Raw genomic sequence first — 20,708 nt, 5'->3', positions numbered from 1 at the left:
TGACTGTTTACAACCGCAACCTTCCACCAATACCAAGTTCGATCCTATTTACACCTAAAATTTACGAATATTTATTACTAAATATTTATAGGAAATATCTTGCGAATTCTATTTTCTTCAATACTTTTACCTCTGTCCAATTCCAGATCTTTATATTTAATTTTCAGCGATGAGCGCTTTACAAGCGAGCAGAATCCTAAAACTGTAACAAAAAAATATCTTTATGACCTTTGCCAACCCAACAATGGAATCGGTGATTCTAAGTCGGGAATTCTTTCTGCCCCCGTCGTTAACTCAATTCAAACCGCATATTAACCTAGTGGAATTCTGTGACTTATACTGACCTTTCGCTGTCATTGAGAGAACGCAGAGATGAGAGACTTCTTCATGATTATTATCGTGTGTCTTTTGCTTTACCAAAGAAAAGCAAAAGGTTAGTTATGAATCAGCACATTTACCTTGTAAATACGTTTCAACCTGACCTCTTATACTCACCAATTTTTAAAAAAATCTAAGCAACTATCTAAATTCGATCTTTCACTCTTACTTCCCTTTGGCTCACGCGACTTGTTTCACACTCATTTCCTCTTTGTTTATGTGTTGTATGTTTATTTCCTTCTCTGTATCATTAACACTCAGGAGATCAACCCAGCAAGAACAGTGACAATGTCGACGATAATAGGCCAGTGAAGACCTTGACTAGAAAGTTTCTACGGTTCACGAAGTCATTGCTTAGAACTTCTCAGATTACAGAGCCTATTCACCGAATATTTGGAAGAGAGGGAGAGACAGGTAAACCACGTCTATGTTGACTGACTTACTTTTACATTGATAAAACTAACTGAAACGCCATAGCTGTTACTTACTTAGGTTCAAAGGAATTGTACATCTCTGGTGAAGCATTGGATCAAATAGTGATTTTTAACTATAACCTTAAGACCTCAGCCTGCCCACTAACTTTACTGATTTGGTCGTAACCTGGTCCTGATGAATTGGGAACAGCCCTGAAGCAGGAGGAAGCTCCACAAAATGGAGGGTTGTACCTGAACAGTGCAGGGAGTGTGTCCTTGTGGGGAGTTTAATTTGTTCTACAAGGAAGGATTTAGCCTAATGAAGCATTAGTGAGGAAAAGCAAATGCACAAAGATTGTATATGAAAAAATTGGTGGAAGGAGGGCCTGGAAGCAAGTGAATAAAGAGACTATGTTCCTCAATCTCTCACGTTTTGGGACCTTCAGTGAAAAGGAGCAGCAAAAAGAGAAAGAGAGAGAGAGAGGCATGTAACAAAGTGGAACAGCAACCTTTGGGGCACCAGATATACCTGCCTTGGGGGATGGAATGGTGAAAGAGGGATGAGAGGGAGAAAAAGGGAGCAGAATGAGCCTCCTAACAGAGAAGGAGTTGTCTACATGAGAGGTTTTATAGACTGTAGCCCAGCTGCCATTGAATGTCAGATCTGCTGCAGTGGCATCAAACACTCTGCTTCTCCAAGGACACCATCCCAGGTTAGCTTAGTACTACGCTGGAGAATGAGCTAGACTCCATGGGAAATGGTGACTACACAATGCAAGATAACCATAGCATTGAAATCTTTGGATCATTTGGGGGATCCATTGAACAGATTGTGGGATCTCTTAGTTTCAGCTTATTGGTAACCACCTCGAGACAGTAATACCATGCTCTAAAGGATCAGCCAATTTATACACTGATTCTGGTAGAGAAGACAATAGATTTAGGGTCAATTACAGAATCCCCCAGGTGCAGGGAAACATTTGATGGTCAACAAGACTCCCACTGAACAGTCTACAGCCACAGAAGAGTTTCCACTTTCTCAATGTCTGACTGGTCTCTGATCATTGCAAGTATTTCCTTCATGTTATTGCATGGTTCCTGAGAAGCAGACATGATGCCTACATACAAGGTTTCCCCAGGGACCAGACCTTTTTAGATTTCTGCCATTCACCCACACCTTAAAGGTTGCATACTGTGCATAAGAGTGGGTGACACTGAAGCCATAATGCCTATACAAAAACTTTGCTCTGATATTAAAGAGAGTTACAATAGCTATCACAGCACCATAAAGCAGGATATAGGTCTTCTGGAAATTAAGTTGAGTTGCCTAGACAGATGATTTGGAGCCTTAATGCTTTAAAAGTGTTTTCCATACCATTTGAGGCTTGCCATGCCTTTTACAACCTTACATACAGGGGACAGCAACTGAACAATGAGGATAATATCACTGAATCCCTACAGTGTAGAAGCAGGTCATTCAGCCCATTTAGTCCACATTGACCCTCTAAACAGCAGCCCACCCAGACCTGCTCACCTACCATATCCCCAAAACCCTGCATTTCCCATGGCTAATCCACCTAGCTTGCACATCCCTGGACACTATGGGCAATTTAGCATGGCTAATCCACCTAACCTGCACACCCTTGTATTGTGGGAAGAAACCAGAGCACCTGAAGGAAACCAATGCAAATGCATAGAGAATGTGCAAACTTCACGCAGACAGTCACCCAAGAGTGGAATTGAATCCAGGTCCCTGGTGTTGTGAGGTGGCAGTGCTAACCACTGAGCCACTATGATGCTCCCTATTATTGAGCACAATGTACTTTCCAATGATAAAGAGGAAGTGATGGCCAGGTGCAGGATGCTGCTCAGTCCCATAGAAGGCCAAAGAATCCATAGGCACAACAGATTCTCAGTAACTGTTCATATAAGAATGGTTGGATCCATAGATCTTTGTTAGACGTCCCTTCATCTCCCCATTGCTTTAGAATTTGCCACTTCTACCCTGCTGACAACTCCATCAGCATCACTAGGCCCTCCAGCAGTTCTCTGAGAGTTGGTGATTTTGCCTGTAACAGTCTGCGTAAGTTAGTTGGGTGGGTACATCTGTGCTATGTAAAATAGATTAAGATTCCACATCTACTTGAACACATACCCACTAACATGAAAATATCTGCTGTGTGGAAGGTGTGGATCAGGAATGTGATAGTATGACTTCTGAGAATCCCACATCTTCTTCAGAGGTAGACAGCTATTCCTAGTCCCTGAAGCTGAAACAGTAATTAGAGAAACATGAGCATTCCATTATGTTCTCTTTGTGTGGAGCTCCATCTTACCAGTGGTGGACAATAGCATTATGCCTCATGTTTATGAGGATCGGTCACTTCCTCATGTCTCTCCACTTCCCTATTGCCTGTGATATCTCTTATGTTACCCTCCAAGATGCAATGCCTCCTTTCTCACTGCTAGGATTAATACGTCCACAATACCACAGCAAGCTCCATCCTTTTCTGGGTAGTGTGCAAATGATAATTACACACAAATAGTGAGCTCAGTTCACCTCCAGTGGGGTAAACTCTGAGCTGGCCTTAGTGGATTCACATGAACATGTCAGTTAGCCTTTCAGCATGGGTTTACTGCCTCTCTCAGCCTCTTATGTGGCTACATTTCAGAGGGGAAGAGTGTTTGTGTGTCCAGCTCTGGTACCGTCCAGGATGTTGATAGTCAGGGATTCAACAATTTTAATGCTATTCAGTGTCAAGGGCAGATGTTGGAGATGGTCATTGTCTGGCACATTTCACAAGTGTTACCTATCACTTACCAGTCTATATGGAGGGAAGATAATTGATTAAGCAGGTGAAGATACTTGGCTCTAGGACCCTACTAGTCCTGTAAATTTTGCTTTTCAGCACATTTTATAATTTTTACAGCTTGCATTCTTGGGCCTGGCAAAAGTGTTTATTGACAGGTTGAGGCAGCATGTATTTAATGGAGTCCTTTGATTGCTTGCTTCCCAATGACTTTGTTTTCAGCTCTCCCTAAAGAAGCATGTGATGTCTACTATCGCATTCGATGCCTTGTGTAACTGGTCGGGATCGAGTTTATTGTTAATAACCTGTAAACAAAGGGACAATTTTGTTAGATTCATTTAATTTCCATTGGTAGCATTGGGGATGTCATAATAATTGACTAATTAAGAGTAGAAATATGTCAAGTAAAACTGTTCTCTTAGCTAGTTAACTACTGTCTTGTCTAGACTGGCCAGGCTTGCTTTGATGAAGGGAACCCAAACTAATATTTTTCTCATATGTATCAGCTGTCAGACCCCCTACAATGTCAGCTTCCATTCAGAATAAATATGTTTAACTAAGTCTGAGGGTCATAAGCTCATGTCCCAATCCCAGACCCAAGTCTGTAACCCTTGCTGATTCACTTAATATTGCATGTGAGAGAATGATGCATTGTCAGAGAAGTTTTGTTTCAAGTGAGACATTAAATTAAACCTTGATCTAAGATATTATTTAAACAAGAGGAAATTTTCCTTCAATTCTTGGCAAATATTTCTCCCTCAATCAACCTCACCAACACAGAGGATATGGTCATGATCACATGGCTGTGGAAATTTGCTAGGTGTACAATTGACTACAACAATTCCTTAATTATGAGTCACTGCATTTCCAAAGCTGTTCACTGACTGCAAGATGCCTCAGGACATTTTGAGATTGTGGAAGGTCTATAAATGAAATTAACTTTCAAATGAATCTGTCAATACGTACTATCTAGATGTTCATCTGCAGCATGGCTACTTGGGAAATTTGCAGAAAAGTTCCTAATGGAATCCCATATCAGATATCTTCTTGAGTGAAGGGAAGCATTGGAAAAACTGTGCAAATTATTAAAATGTATCATATAAACATGCTGGTGTCTCATCTTTTTTCAGTCGAAGTTTTGATCCCTTTGAGAGGGTCTCCTGTCGCTATTTACTGTCTGACTCCAGAGCTACATCAGAATGCCATCAGCAATCCCTCGACGTACTGGTGGAGGGAGGGGGAGTCTCGGGCACGTGCAATAGGTATGTTAGTGAAAGCTAAAACTGCTGTTGGGTTCAGACGTGAGATTTTAGTATGATGGCAAATCATCTGGAATATTCTGGCCAGAAGTCAGTTACACTGTCAGTTTTACTGTCTGTCCTATTTTAAGAAAATGTTTCATATGACATTGCAAGTAAATTGTTCAGTTACTCCAGCTCCTGTGACTCCACGATATTTCCTGGGCAAGTGGGGCAAGATTTTGGTATAGGAGGGAGAAGGGAACGTGTGTTTATCCAGTGTTTTGCAGCTCTATTTTCACTGGTTTTGGACTAGTTCAGTGTCTTCACTCCCTGCAACATACCCTTGAATAGTAGACTATAGAAAGGAGAGATGAAACAATAAGAAGGGTAAAGACAACCTAGCAACCCAGTTTCTTCAGCAGTACTTATCCAGTGCAAGGCTGAATGATTATAGCAAACCAGATGACGGTGTGTTTGTATAGGTATGTGAGATTGTGTTTGTTAAAATTTGATGATACCTGATGATGTGCACTGTAATTTTGGTTATTTCTGTTTAACCTCTTACTGCATGATGTTATTCACTACACAAAGTTCAAATGCTCAACACTGAGGCATCAGTCTGTCCAATCTTTTAATATGGGGTGGGGTGGGGGGTGAACTTTGACTCTCCAATCATTTATCACTGGCAGTGAGCACAAAGTGGGCAGATTCTTGCTGGATAGTTTGAGTCAAAAATATGAGGTTAATGAATCAGTGTTTCCTGTTGCAGAAACTATTATGTCACCTACAAAGTAGACATACACGCAGGAGTAAGCTATTTAGCAAAGGAGGAAATAGCAAGAAACACCAAATATATTTTGTAAAAGCTTCTATAAGCTTGCCTCAATTACTGGGACATTGGTCCCATTATGAAAATGAGCTTTGGGCTCTTTGCTCTCACTCCACCTTAATGCACCCCAACACCACCAACACCGTCCTGTACTCACCATACTTCCTACGCCCTCTCATTGCACCCATCAGTTATAAATCCCCATGTCCACTCATCCAAGATTCACCATGGAGAGAACTCTTGGATCAACAGGAAATATTAGATGCTCATCAAGCAGTCAAAATAACAGTTACTTAAAAACATCCCCAAAGAATATCACTCTGCTTAGAATCACATAAAATTGCCAAACACCCAGCCTTCAAACTCCTTTTCAAGAATCTCTTCAGACTGTTAACTGACAAAACTGTCATTCAGAACAAAGCCCACAGTTCCTTGGACAGGTGTATCAACAAGTGCTGCTCAGCTCAGTCAATTAGTCGGGCTTGGCACTCAGCCAAACACTTATAATGTTTCCAATGCACAGGTGTGTCAACAAAGCTCCTAGAATTGCATTCGCTAAAGTCTTTGATGTTGCTGGAAGTTAACCAGATTGTCAAATAACAAAAAGAATCCCCAAAGGGAAATTAACACTTTAAAATTTTAATCTCAATATTGCTGACTACAGAAGATCTGCAAAAATTACTCTTATTCATCTTAACATTTCATAATGTTAGCTAATATTTTGGTTACTTATCTTGAAGAACAAAGTGCTATCTATTAAACATTGTATTTAAAACATATACATTATACACCATTATATTATGATATTTAGTATTATCAACAACACTGAATTTACCTGTTAAAATGATCCTGACTACACATGATTCACATCTCTTCTGAGGTGACATGAACCAGGTCTCATGATGAAGTAGGCACTATCACGGGAAGTAGAAGTTAGACCTAAATTTCACACTCTGCAATGAATTATCTGACAATTTGCATCTTTATCCTGGGAGAAAAATAATCCCACGTGACTGAAATAGGGGTGGGAATCCTGGAACTGGACACATACTATCACTTTAAATTTACCAATCCTCAACTCAAATCCATTTCAAAACAGATGGAGGCATGAAAATCTAGTAACTTGGTGATCGTTCCTTCACTAAAGCAGGTCCAGTGAACCCAGTTATAGTTCCTGACACCTGGCTGAGATTAACAAACCTAGTATTAGAAGTGAGACCTTGCAGTAAAGAAGGGAAGACAGTTGAAAAAGTGAAAAAGACAATATTGCTACCAGCCTGACATGCTTTAGAGAAAAAACAGGAGAATGGGAATAACTAGGTATCTCATTCACAAGTGTAAGCATAGTGTCCCAATGAACTTAGACCATGACAGTGCAGTACAGGCCCTTTCATCCTCGATGTTGCGGCGACCTGTGGAACCAATCTTGAAGTCTATCTATCCTACACTAATCCATTTTCATCCATATGTTTATCCAATGACCATTTAAGTGCACAGTTGCTCAGTGGTTAGCACTGCTGCCTCACAGCGCCAGGGTCCCAGGTAGGACTCCAGCTGGGGGCTGTGTGGAGTTTGGACATTCTCCCCGTGGGTTTCCTTCCACAGTCCAAAGATGTGCAGGTCAGGTGAATTGGCTATGTTAAAGCCCATAGTGTTAGGTGCATTAGTCAGAGGGAAATGGGTCTGGGTGGGTTACTGTTTGGAGGGTTGGTGTGGGCTTGTTGGGCCAAAGGGCTTGTTTCCACACTAAAAAGGGTGGCACGGTGGATCAGTGGTTAGCACTGCTACCTCAATGCCAGGGACTCAGGTTCGATTCCAGCCTTGGTGACTGTCTGTGTGGAGTTTGCACATTCTCTTCGTGTCTGCATGGGTTTCTTCCGGGTGCTCCGGTTTCCTCCCACAGTTCAAACATGTACAGGTTAGGTGAATTGGCCATTCTAAATTGCCCATAATGTTAGGTGCATTAGTCAGAGAGAAATGGGTCTGTGTGGGTTACTCTTTGGAGGGTCGATGTGGATTTGTTGGGCTGAAGGGCCTGTTTCCACACTGCAGGGAATCTAATCTAATCTAATCTAATCAAGTGTCCTTAAAGTTGTTGAGTCTTCCTTCTGTACTGTAGGATTCTGATTATTAGTTATGATCCCTGCATCTAACTGTTTGCCAGGAGAGGGCGACCAATACAGAGTGAGGCTCGATGGAAGCTTGATGTTGTTAAATTGGGAAACCTCACAAGCCACTGGCCTCTACTTCTGCACCATGACACATTTCAGACATCAGGAAGAACATAGCTTGACGCTGCGCTTCTGTCTTTTGGGTGAGTGAAACCTTAGTTCTGTCATTTATATGCATGAACAAATTACTGAACCACATTCAGTTTGAGTGAAGTCTGGCAAAGTGTAATCTAATTTGTAAGCACAGAACAGGGGCAAGAACAATGCTGAAGCAAGAAACTATGCTGACACCTGCTGTTTGAATAAAGTGACGATGTGTCACCACAGGTGAAGTAATCTGCCTCTTCCCCTACTTCAGCCTACCACATGCCGTTTCAAAGCCTACAAGTTGGTGCACAGCTGAAGACCATGACCTGTGAGCAACGTTATGTGAAGAACTCCATTACACCTATGAAGTCAGCACTCGATGCGTTGTGTGAAAAACTGTCTTGTCAGATAAACCTAGAATTTGATTGCACACAGTGGGGAACATCACCTGGCACTATGGAACACCACATCCAGCTCAATATCACAGGTATGTGATATTGGGTCACTACGCACATATCAAATGCATCCTGGCACGTGTACAGCTACCTCAAAGATAAATGTGCTCCCTGGTGTGGGATTTAGACTCACTTTCAGGAAGTCTCACATGTAATCACATAGTTATGATTTTCCGATTGTGATGATTTCTTTATCTACACAGTGCAGCCGCAAGGTGAAGATGCAATGATACCATGTAAAACAGGCCAGGAATGTCCCAATGAAGAGACATTGAGGAAGGTAAGGAAAGCATAGGGGGTAATTCAGGAAAAATTCACTTATTAAGAAAGTAATCTTTGCTACAACTATTAAAAATATAAACAGAACACACTAGAAAAATTCAACAGGTTAGACAGCACTTGAGAGGAATATACATTTATCTTTCAGGTAGACAGTCTTTAATGCAATTATGTTAGAGATATATGTGCTTTCAATCAAGGATAGCTGGGAATAGGCAGAGGTAAGAAAAGAACAAAAAGGGGTGATTTGTGATAGGATGGAAAACAGGAGAGATTAAATGACAAAAGGTATGATAGAACAAAACAAAAAGGGATGGTAATGGAACAAGAAAAGAAACACAAAATGGATCCAGAAAGGTGTAAGTGGCAACAGGAAACTCAATGCCAACAGTTTTTATTCAGAAAGAAAAAGAACAGTTGGTTATGATCTGAAATTGTTAAACATCGTGTTAAGTCCAGAAGGCCATCAAGTGCCTCAAAGGATTAAGTGCTGCTCGAGGTGCTAAGAAAGTTAAGGATGGAAAGGTCATAGTAGGAACTGGGAGTAAAATTAAAATGTCAGGAGACTAGAAGCTCAAGGCCAACTTTGTGGTCACCCAACCTACGCTGTGAGTGTTTGATTAGAGTGTAAACAGCACTTCACTTTGTATTAATTAAACAAAGTGTCAGCAAACAACAAGTTAAAGTTTAGAAAATGTAAAATCAACAGAAATTGCTGTCCGATATGGTGAGCCTAAAATCAAATAAATAACTATTAATTTGAATGATAGATATCTAAAGCAACAAACTGGAAAAAGGAAAATATTGAATCACGTAAAAAACAAAGTGGTGACAGAGCAAGGCAGAATATCCCTTCCCAACCAGGAATAGGAGGTCAGCAACTGCAATATAACAGACTCAGATACAGCTAAATTTTACAGGGGAGATAAAAGAATATATTGCAGAGGACTGGACTTTTGCCTCTCAATGGAAGGGGTGTCGTCCTCTGGATTTGCAAGACAAGGTGATTGGCTAGCACCTCTTGCACAGCCAGGAGTTAGAGTAATTGAGTCATTGAGTTAAACAGCATGGAAACAGATCTTTTGGTGAAACCTGTCTGCGCTGACAGATATCCTAAATTGATCCAGTCCCATTTGTCAGCATTTGGTCCATGTCCCTCTAAACCTTTCCTATTCTTAGACTCATCCAAATGCCTTTTAAATTTTATAATTGTACTGGCCTCCACCACCTCCTCTGGCAGCTTGTTCCATACATGTTCCACCCTCTGCATGAAAATATTGCCTCTTAGGTCCTTCTTAAATCTTTCCCCTTTCATCCTTTAAACCTATGTTCTCTCAGTTTGCACTCACCCATCCTGGGGAAAAGACATTGGCTATTCCCCCCGTCCATGTCCCTCATGATTTTATAGACCCCTATAAGGTCGTCTCTCAACGTCTGACACTCCAGGGACAAAAGCCCCAGCCTATTCACCCTGACCATATAATTCAAACCCTCTAATCCTGGCAACAACCTTGTAAATCTTTTCTGATCCGATTCAAGTTTAACATCTTTCCTACAGCAGGGAGACCAGAAATGAATGCAGTATTTTAAAAGTGGCCTCACCAATGTGATGCAACATGTATCCCGACTCCCATGTTCAGTGCACTGACCAATGAAGGCAAACGTGCCAAATGCCTTCTACATCACCCTGTCTACATATCATTCTACTTTTAAGGAACTATGCACCTGTAACCCTAGGTCTCTTTGTTCAGAAACACTCCCCAGGGCCCTACCATTAATTATATAAGTCTTGCCCTGGTTTGCTTTATTAAAAGGCAACAGCTTGCATTTATCTGAATTAAACTTTATCTGCCACTCCTTGACCCATCTGACGAAAGCCCCAGAGAAAATAGTATGTTGCTGGGAATGCAAGGAGGCCTACAAAGAAATATCACAGGCACCATATCAGGTGAGACTGGGGTTTCTTGGGTGAGAGAATCAGGAAACACAGGTGGATGAGAGAGTGTTAGTGTCAGATTTTACAGGTCAGGAAGGGAGATGTGAAAATGAGGCACAACTTTAGGGGCTTTGCCCACATTTTCCTATTTTTTTCACCAATTTTAGTGAAAGAATGGCCTTCCCACTTTTTCTTAGCTGCTTTCTACTGACTACATTATAACAGGGGAGATGAAATGAAGCCTTTAATTGTCACAATCATGCAATTAAGAACCTCAAGAGGCCTAAGTGCTGAGGTCTAATGGGTTCTTTTTTCCTCCTCCATCCCAACTCACCAATATTTTGTGGGACTATTTGATGGTGTTGCAAAGACAATTGGCTAATCTCCCATCCTATTTTAGATGCTCCTAGTCTCAGGTATGCCCTCAGGAGGCCTAAGTGCTGAGGTCTAATGGGTTCTTTTTTCCTCCTCCATCCCAACTCATCAATTCTTTCTATATTGTTGGAAACAGCATGGTATTAATGTTGATGTGAATATGGTGCATGTACTGTACATAGTGCTATTAAATACAATGTTGAAAGCCTTGTGTGGCTTTACTGAGGTTTAGGGAACTGCAGCTGACCTAGTGTAGGAGAAATAAACTGACTTTCTATTTGCTTTGTTTGCAGGCTTATGAAAATATTCATGCATTTCTAGCCCAATCTGAGTCTAACCTGATGTCTAACAATATGCCTCCTCTTTACTACATGGAGGGAACTTTTAAGGCAATGAAGGTGGACCACTGCCTCATCGGGATGGGGAAACTGTCTGATAGGAACAGCCCTTGCTTGGGTTGCTGTGGTAAATACCTGTTTGTTGGGAGTACTGATTAAGGAGTCCCTCAACTCACTACTCACTGTTTCTTGAGACTGGTAGCAGGATGGGGAGTGCAATATAAGTAGAATCACCCTGTCCATCCTTATTAGATATCCTAGCATTTGGGTGTGTTGTCTGAACATTACTAAATTGTGAACATGTGCTTACAATCTGTAATTAAGAGAAATAAGGATCCAGAAAACATTAAATTTCTATTCTACCTTAAGACATACATTGTTGCAATGTAATATGATGACCAATCGTATACCACAAAGGTCTCTCACATAGCAATCTATTAACAGCCAGTGGATCTGTTTCAGAGATGCAAGGCAGATATAGCCTCTATTTGAACTTCTGTTCTGATAGTACAACGCTGTCAGTGTGTCAACCTGAATAAGGTGCTGTACTTTCTGAGACAGACTAGAGTCCACACCCTTCTGACTCCTATAGTGAGAGTGCTACCTGACAGAAATATTTGACAGCAAGATATACAGTATCTGGAAAATTGTATTGTGGTGTAGATCAGTCGTGGTCTAGTTGAATGGTGGAACAGCCTTGAGGAGAATGGTGTGTTCCTCTGTTCCTGGTACTTATTCCCACAGGAAGAGAGTGAATAGCGACCAAACATATTTTACATAGGCCCATTATGACTAGCAAACTGGAAAACGTTTTCCCGTCAGTTTGAATTGATTTGAAATCAATCTTTGGATTGAAAGGGGGATCGAAAAGGCAAGCATCTTTTACATTAAATTTAAATTGAAGTTTTGAATGCATTAACTGACTTCAATTCTTTCTATACAGTGACCTGTGGACCTGGTTCTTACAGTCCAAATTGGACAGCCATCTGTATTCCATGTCCAATGAGTTTTTACCAGAATAATTTTGGCAAGTCTCAGTGTCAGGCCTGTCCAATAGGCCTCAGAACAAATGGAGAGGGAGCAATGTCTTTAACTGATTGCAATATTGATGGAATTCAAGGAAGACTATTTGAGAGCTATGTCAAAGCCACAAAACAAGCAAGGATGGCAGAAAAAGTGGCTAAAGGTCAAACAGGTTACAATAGAATATAGTAAAATAATGAGTATATTTCTTATAAAGAGGCACTACTGTTAGTGAATAAGTTTTCATCCAGATGCTCCATCTTTAAGAAGGCAAAATCACATAGTTCCAATTTTCAATCATTATCTAATGTTGGAAAAATTGCATGTATGGAAATGCAGTAACATTGAGCAGCCTGGTGGCAGTCACTGTTGTGAACATGCATGAAAAAGGGCCTCAAGTACCAAAAGCAGCAAACTGAACACCAAAGTCAACACTTTCAGAGAAGAGGGCATGAATTCTAGTGCCCCTTCTCCTAACCCCTTAATGTCTTAATCCCTGATGTTAGTAGTTGTGAAATGGGAAGGGTAGATATGACGTGGTTTTTAGTGAGCCCTAAAACAGATACCTTGAGAACAAGAAGGACATCTATAATTTGCAATTTGTTTGCTAACTGATTTTCAGCTTTACAAGTTTCTTATATGTCTCTTACAGCTCAGGAAGATGGTCAGATACTCAGTTCTACTCAACTCCTGGTAACTATAGTTCTATGCAGTTTGGCATTTCTGGGAGCTGCTGTTTTAACAATATACTGGTGAGTGAATCCTGCAAAGAGCAAATGTACATCTGGTGTGAACTCTGGGTAATCATGGAGTTAAGGGAAGAACATTTTCAGTCTTCAGAACAAGATTGAGAAAGTGGATTGGGGTAACATAGGCCTGGAGTTTTGATTCTGAATTCCGAGTGCAATATCGTCATATTTATTAGTTCCACAAACCTGAACTGCAGAAAATGGTTTGAAAGCTGAACTTTTATTCCAGGATGGTGGGATTTACTGGGAGTCAGGCTGAGGGAAATAGGAATGAGTGCCAAAACTGCCAGGTACAAAAGGGAGCTGATCAGAAGCCATGCCTTGATGTTCCAGTATTGTATTGAAGTGCTAAAATAAAATAGCCCTACAGCCCTCACCAGTCACATAATTTCATTCAGCCATACACTCCTCATGCCTCATGTGATCATTTCAATCCTAAAACTTATGTTTCATTGGGAAATCTGGAATTCTTCAAATGAATTGGTCATAAAGAATTTAATTTTGGAGGACTATGATCAGATATAGTGATTAGAGCCCAACAAATTAACCTGTTGTTAATGCCACATCACAACACCAGAAAGCCTCAGAAAACTACCCAAAGAAAATCTATTTTAAAAACAGAAAAACTTGATTTGCTGCACAATCTCATTGTCTGTCTCAGCATGTGTTCTGTTCATGTCACCAAACACATGACCAAGCTCCTCTGCCAGACTGTATGTTGGATTTGCAAAGATTGTAATTGGCTCCAATTGTTTGGAAGTGGGGTCAGAAGGAATCTCAGTGGAATGCAAGTACAGGTCGTTGTGCTATAACACACGTTTCATTTACGCGAATTCGCTGTAACGCAATTGGCGAATTGGGGACACTGTTTCTAAAGTGCAGACTTTTAAAATGTGTTGGCTGTAACGCGATGTCATTGGCAACACTTTAAGTGATGTTTCTAATGCGTAATTCTTCTATAATGCTGGGTTGCATAAGAACATAACCATTGCATTATAGAAGAACTACCTGTAACAAATAATTTAAGTGGACTTTGGAAGCCTATAATTTAGAGGCTGAGAAATTTATCAAAAAGTGTACAGCCCCCCTCCAGTGGCATGTATTACTTACTGCAATACTGCATGGAGATTGAGTGCTGTTTCAACTCAGCAATTGTCTGGGAGAATATTTATATCCAAATGTGTATACCTGTATTCCTCAGTGAGTGTCTTTTTGTGTCAATGCCTTTGAATGCTAATGATGAGAATCATCACTCTCTATGATTATGTATCTTTACCCTGTCTAATCTCTGTGTATGGTTTATCCATCTCTGATTTTCTATTACAATCCATGTGTGCCTCCATCTCTATCAGTCCAAATGTGAATTCCTGCATCTGTGAAATAGTTTCTGTGTCTGTGCATATGAATACGTTGTTAAAAGAGCAACTATTTTTTCCCCCCGGGATACAGTTTGACAGACAAAACCAGCATTTTTTGCTGATTTCCACGACTGTGAGAAAGCAGTGGTGAAGCACCTTACTACTTAACTCCAGTTCATGTGGTGTAGGTATACCCACAGTGTGATTTGGAAGGAAGTTCCAAGAATTTGACCCTGTGACAGGAAGAAATGTCCATACAATTCAAAGTCAGAATGATGAGTGCTTTGGAGGGAAACTTGCAGGTGTGGTTTTCCATATATCTGCTGCTCTTGATAGGTGTAAATGGAGGTAGATTTGGAAGCTGTCAAAGGAGAATGGGTGAGTTGAAGCAATGCATCTTGTAGATGGCACAGTGGAGGAGTGAATACTTAAAGTGGTGACTGGATTGTCATTCAAGTGGGCTGCTTTGTCCCGGATATGTCTCACTTTGAGAGTTGTTGGGGCTATACTTACCCACACGGGAGAGGGAGGGTCAATTAGTTTAGTTGGCTCAATGGTTGGTTTGCAACGCAGAGTGATGCAAACAGTATGGATTCAATTGTTGCACCAGCTGAGATGACTGTGAATGTCCACCTTTTCAACCTTGCCTCTCACCTGAGCTGTGGTGATGTCAGGTTAAACTCACCACCAACAGTCTCTAATAAGACTGGGACTTTTATATCTTTACTTTTACTCATTCATGTTAAGTTGACTGTATTCCATAACACTCTGCCTTGAAAGTGGGAAACAAACTTTGGGGAATCAGGAGCTGAATTCTCACAACAGAATTCCCTGTATCTGACCTGTTCTTGTATTCACTGTGTTCTTCATTGCCAGTCTTTTTAACTTTGTAATCAATCAATGTTGATGGTGTGGAATTCAGCATGGTATTACTGTTGAATGCCAAGGGGGGACGGTTAGATTCTCTCTTGTTGGAGATAGTCATTTACCTAGCTGGCACTTAGGTAGCACGGAATGTCACGGCCTTTTATCAGCCTAAACTTGAACATTCTCCAGATCTGCTCACTTTAGGGCACAGACTATATCAACAGCTAAGAAGTTGAAAATAGTACAATTTGTAAACACCAGTAAACACCACCTTCTGACCTTACAATAGGTTATTGATGATTAGGCCCTTGACACAACCTTGAAAACTTCCTGCAGCCATATCCTTGGGCTGAGATGATAACAATATTTCTTTATGCTAGATATGACTTTAACCAATAAACAGTTTTGTCCCTGATTCCGACTGACTTCAGTTTTGCTTGGATTCTTTGATGTTACACTCAGTCAAATGATACTTGATGTATGTCACACAAAAGAAGAAATAAATAAGTGTCAAGCTCTCTAAATGAAGAACAAAGATGGTAAAACTTTAAAACACCAAGGAAAATAAAGCTTCAATCTGTTACAGAGACTCAAATCAGGAAAATTTATACTTCCAAGTCATGTATTTAAGTTCCACTTAACTAGTTCTCCTCACTTTTATTCCAGTGAACTCTGAAGTCTTATTACATGAATACTCTCAAAACCGAGAGCTTAAAGCTTCTTACTTTCTAATAACTTGCAGGTTTCTAACCAAACACTCCTGACATGAGAGCTGCACAAACTAAACTTTTCTCCTGCAGTAATTGCTGGAGAAATGCCGAAGGTTTGGCAACATCTTTGGAAAGAAAACAGAATTAACATTACAAGTTCAGTGACCATTCTTCAGAACTGGAAGCAGCTAGGAAAATGTGGTATTAATGCTGATGACAAGAGGTTGGAGAGGCAAAAGAGTGGTAGAGATGGAGCACAGAGGGACAAAAAAGTGTAAGCATACAGAGGCATTGTTTATAATAAGCTAGAGAAGAGAAGCTAGATAGGTGATAATGAGGAATGTGATAGTGGAAAATGGATTGGCTGTGCTGAAAGCAACCCATTTCATGGCATGCCCTGGGTTGTTGGACTAAGTAATAGATGTGGAAGGTGGAGTCATGCTTTTTGTGTACAGGACATTTTTATTCTCTTGCTACCTGCTGCAAGCCCAGTCTGGCAAACACATCCTTTGGTAATTAGATTAGATTAGATTAGATTCCCCACAGTGTGGAAACAGGCCCTTCGGCCCAACAAGTTCACACCGACCCCCTGAAGAGCAACCCACCCAGACCCATTCCCTACATTTACCCCTTCACCTATCACTACAGGCAATTTAGCGTGGCCAATTCACCCTAACCTGCACATTTTTGGACTGTGGGAGAAAACCGGAGCACCTGGAGGAAACCCACGCAGACATGGGGAGAATGTGCAAACTCCATACAGACAGTTGCCTGAGACAGGAATTGAACCCGGGTCCCTGGCGCTGTGAGGCAGCAGTGCTAACCGCTATGCCACTGTGCCGCCCCAAAACAGACAAAGTGAGAACAGCACTCTTGTATCACGAACCACAAACCCTTCAGTTGATAGCCACATACACTGATCAATTGTGCCACAGAAATTGTTAGGCATCAGCTTGTTTAATACTGGTGCTATGAACCACTCTTGGTGATGGACAACGAGCCCACCAACTGGTAATGCGTCAGCTTGTTTAATACTGGTGCTATGAACCACTCTTGGTGATGGTTAGTGAACCCACCAACTGACAGCATATTCTCTGCCCATGCTGCCCTCAGTGCTTTTTCCAATTAGTGTTCAGCATGGAATATTGATCATCAGCTGAGAAGCAGAGTAGGTGGTAATCAGTAGTTGATATTTTTGCCCCTGGTTGGCCTTATGCCACAAGACCTCACGGAGTTCTCGAGTGAATGTTGAGGTCTCCCAGAGTTACCAGCTCCTTATGATGCACTCCAATTCTACCACCTCTGATAGATCTATCCTGCTCGTTAAATTGAACCCACACATGCAGGAGACTGAAACATTAGCTTCAAGGTATGATTAACTGAGAATGACAGTGTTAACCTGTTGCTTGACTAGTTTGTGGATGGGTCTTTCCATTTTGGCATAAGTTTCTAGAGGTTAGTGAGGAGCATTTTGCAGGATCAAAAGAGGAAAGTGCGCTTTTGTCCTTTTCAGTGCCTAAATTGATGCTGGGTAGTATATCTTTTTATATCCTTATTTGACTTTTCTGCAGAAATTTGTGACAAATGAGTGGCTTGATAAACCATTTCAGAAAGCGCTTTTAAGTTAACTACATTAATGTGGGTCTGGAGTCACACGTCGGCAGATTTCTTCCCAGAAGGACATTAACAAATCAAATGAGTTTTCATGGCAATCTGACAGTTTTATAATCATTATTGTTAATGACAGATTTAATAATTAATTGAATTTAAGTTCCCTTACATGCCATAGTGGCTGCAGAACATTAGTTGGATTAGTAGTTGAATATAAGTTATAATTATATTATTGTTGTTGACATTTGCCACTGGTTCAATATTGCCTAACCCTGAGTTATAATGAAGATAGCTGTTACCCTCTCTTCCCTTGCTGGCACTCTTCCCACTTGAAAGCCGTGCAGTACAAGTGACCATGCTATTGATTTTGATGTGGAAAATTCAATTTATGATTGTTTAGCTGGAATCATTCATCCCTGGAGACTTTTCTATTCTCATACCCTAGCCTGGTCACATCAAAGCTGATACTGTGGAACACATGAAGGGAATGCTGGATATCTCAGCTTTCATCTTTTAACTGAAGGATTGTGGATTCAAATTCTGCTTCAGGAACGTGAACACATAATCTAGGCTTATACTTCTAGTAACATTTTGATGGAGTTAAATGCTCTTACCTATCCATGTGCCCTCTCATACGAATGTAAAAGATCCCATGGCATTATTTCAAAGAAGGATAGGCAAGCTATCTTCAGTATCTTGGATTAATTCCTCAATCAATATCATAAAATAGGTTATCTGGTCATTATTACATTGTTGCTTGTGGGAGCTTCCTATATATAAACTGATTGTTGAATTTCCACCATTACAACAGTGACAGCAGTTCAAAAATGCTTCATTGTCTGCAAACACTTTAGGATATCTTCTAGTCATAAAAGGTATAAGTGGCGACGTATAAACTCTTCACTGTATTCATTGAGTATATGTAACAATAAAGCTAATTCATTCATTCAAAGGTAGAATATGAATGCAAGATTTTATCCTCTTTGAATGGTTTCTCTCCTCAGCATTTATATGGTTTTGTAAACTAAGATTTTTTTTTCAAGAAAACAATACCAAAACAGATCTCAAGTTTGAGAAAATGAATTCAGAGTATAAAAAAGCAGGGTTCTGAAGAAGGGTCACTGAATTTGAAATATTTAATGTTATTTTCTCTTCACAGATGCTGTCAGACATGCTGAGTTTCTCCAGCAATTTCTCTATTGTTTGTTATAAAAAATAATTAATTTCAAAGTGGCTTTGATGCTGTTGAGTGGCTTCTGAAAAATCTAGTTCTAAGATACTCTTTAGGAAGGAGACCCTTCCATTCTGACCAAGTGACCTACATGTGATTCAGTCCACATCAATATGGATGATTTTTAACTGTAGTCTGAAGTGCATACCCCACAGTAATACAGTAGCTGAAGATGGACAATACATTACCAGAGATACTGACACATTGACACTGAATTAAAATAAACCCCAATTATTACAGACTTAAAATCATGTATCAAACTAGCAATATTCAAAGAGATTAACACATCATACAGACATGTGCACACCAGTTATCCTGAAGGCTTGTAATCAACCTATTTCCTTTTGTGTTTGCAGCTTGGTAGTGCTCTTGTGTAAAGAGGATCCTTCTGATTGGCACATGCTTAGAATGAAGGAAAATGCAAATCTTAAAAGAATTAGATCGCCTTCGTCATGCCCAGCAATGAGAGAACATCAGAAGAACAACAATTGGGGAACATGGATAAAATAGGGGCATAAGACAGTATTCAATGAAAGGAAGATTACATGATGGCTGACAGCTGACTCAGAAGAAAATAACTGCAGGGAAATACAGACAGATCAAGCCAGGAAAATAAAGTAGGACAAGAGTTCACAAGGATAGCAGGTGCAGTCAGGATTGCAAGAGTTGCAAGAAGCCAGCAGAGAGTAAAGAAAACAAATGATCAAGATCGCATGTGCTATTTTTTACTAGCTGTATATTTCAAAATGCATGTTACTGTGGATACCTCTCTTTGTAATTAGAAGAATGTTTGTTCACCTGTTTCAATTTGTTTGTGCTTAAGTGTCTGTATCTGTCATTAACTGTAGGTGTGGGTAGGCATATGCATCCGTGTTGGCTTTTCTGGAACTGGGAGTATATGTCTGAAATCTGGGAATGTCTGTGTGCAAGTGTCTGTGAGCTCCAACATCTTGTGACACTTAGTCTCTCCTGTCTGCTTGGTTGGGGATAAGTGATGACTACTGTGTCTTATATTTCTCCTTCCTGTTTAGATCGATTGTTAATTTCAATTACCTAGGGTAATTTACCCAGACAGAGAGACAAATTTGTACACAGTGAATATTTGTGATTCTGTATTTTACTCTAATTCTGATTGGGGAACATGGATAAAATAGGGGCATAAGACAGTATTCAATGAAAGGAAGATGACATGGTAGCTGACAGCTGACTCAGAAGAAAATAACTGCAGAGAGATGCAGACAGATCAAGCCAGGAAAATAAAGTAAGACAAGAGTTCACAAGGATAGCAGGTGCAGTCAGGATTGCAAGAAGCCAGCAGAGAGGAAAGAAAACAAATGATCAAGATCGCATGTGCTATTTTTTTACTACCTGTATATTTCAAAATGCATGTTACTGTGGATATCTCTCTTTGTAATTAGAAGAATGTTTGTTCAGAATGTACTGAACAGTAATCCAGTTCTTTAAAATCAATAAACTAATGGGAAGAGTTGTTACAGGAAATAAGTGTGAGAAAATAGGAAAAACAATGATATGTCTAAACTTCAAATATAAGTAAATAAAACTGGTTCAGTGCCCACAATTAATTGATAAATATGAAGGCTTTGTACACAAATGGTGATGCAGTTAGAAAGAGTTCAAAAACATGTGTAGAAGGATATCCCTGGAGTTTGCCACTCTACCATGATATTTAATAGAGCAAAAGAAATATGTCGGTAGTAATTTAAAATAAGAGATGTGGCAAGGACAATATGATCAAATATTGTGGCAGGAAGTGAAGTTTTGGAAAGGAAGTACTCACTATACATGATATGTAAACCACACTTTAGGACAGATATAAAGGTCTAAAA

At 40.2% G+C, this 20,708-nt stretch overlaps 1 protein-coding gene across 1 annotated transcript; it reads left to right on the top strand.

Moving 5' to 3' along the window:
• The first annotated feature begins 372 nt into the window (after nt 1–372).
• Nucleotides 373–20,336, top strand: LOC140487250 (zona pellucida-binding protein 1-like). The gene is made up of 9 exons (XM_072586877.1): nt 373–433; nt 640–792; nt 4,732–4,863; nt 7,836–7,985; nt 8,201–8,416; nt 8,588–8,664; nt 11,268–11,439; nt 12,988–13,087; nt 19,218–20,336. Exons 1-9 carry the CDS (start codon nt 373–375, stop codon nt 19,369–19,371), a joined length of 1,215 nt encoding a protein of 404 aa, XP_072442978.1. The 3' UTR covers nt 19,372–20,336.
• The last annotated feature ends 372 nt before the right edge of the window (nt 20,337–20,708 follow it).

This window comes from Chiloscyllium punctatum, chromosome 16 (genome assembly GCF_047496795.1).
Source record: "Chiloscyllium punctatum isolate Juve2018m chromosome 16, sChiPun1.3, whole genome shotgun sequence".
NCBI classification, from domain to species: Eukaryota; Metazoa; Chordata; class Chondrichthyes; order Orectolobiformes; family Hemiscylliidae; genus Chiloscyllium; species Chiloscyllium punctatum.
Note: the sequence above shows the minus strand (reverse complement) of the source record. Positions and strands in the feature narration are given on the sequence as shown.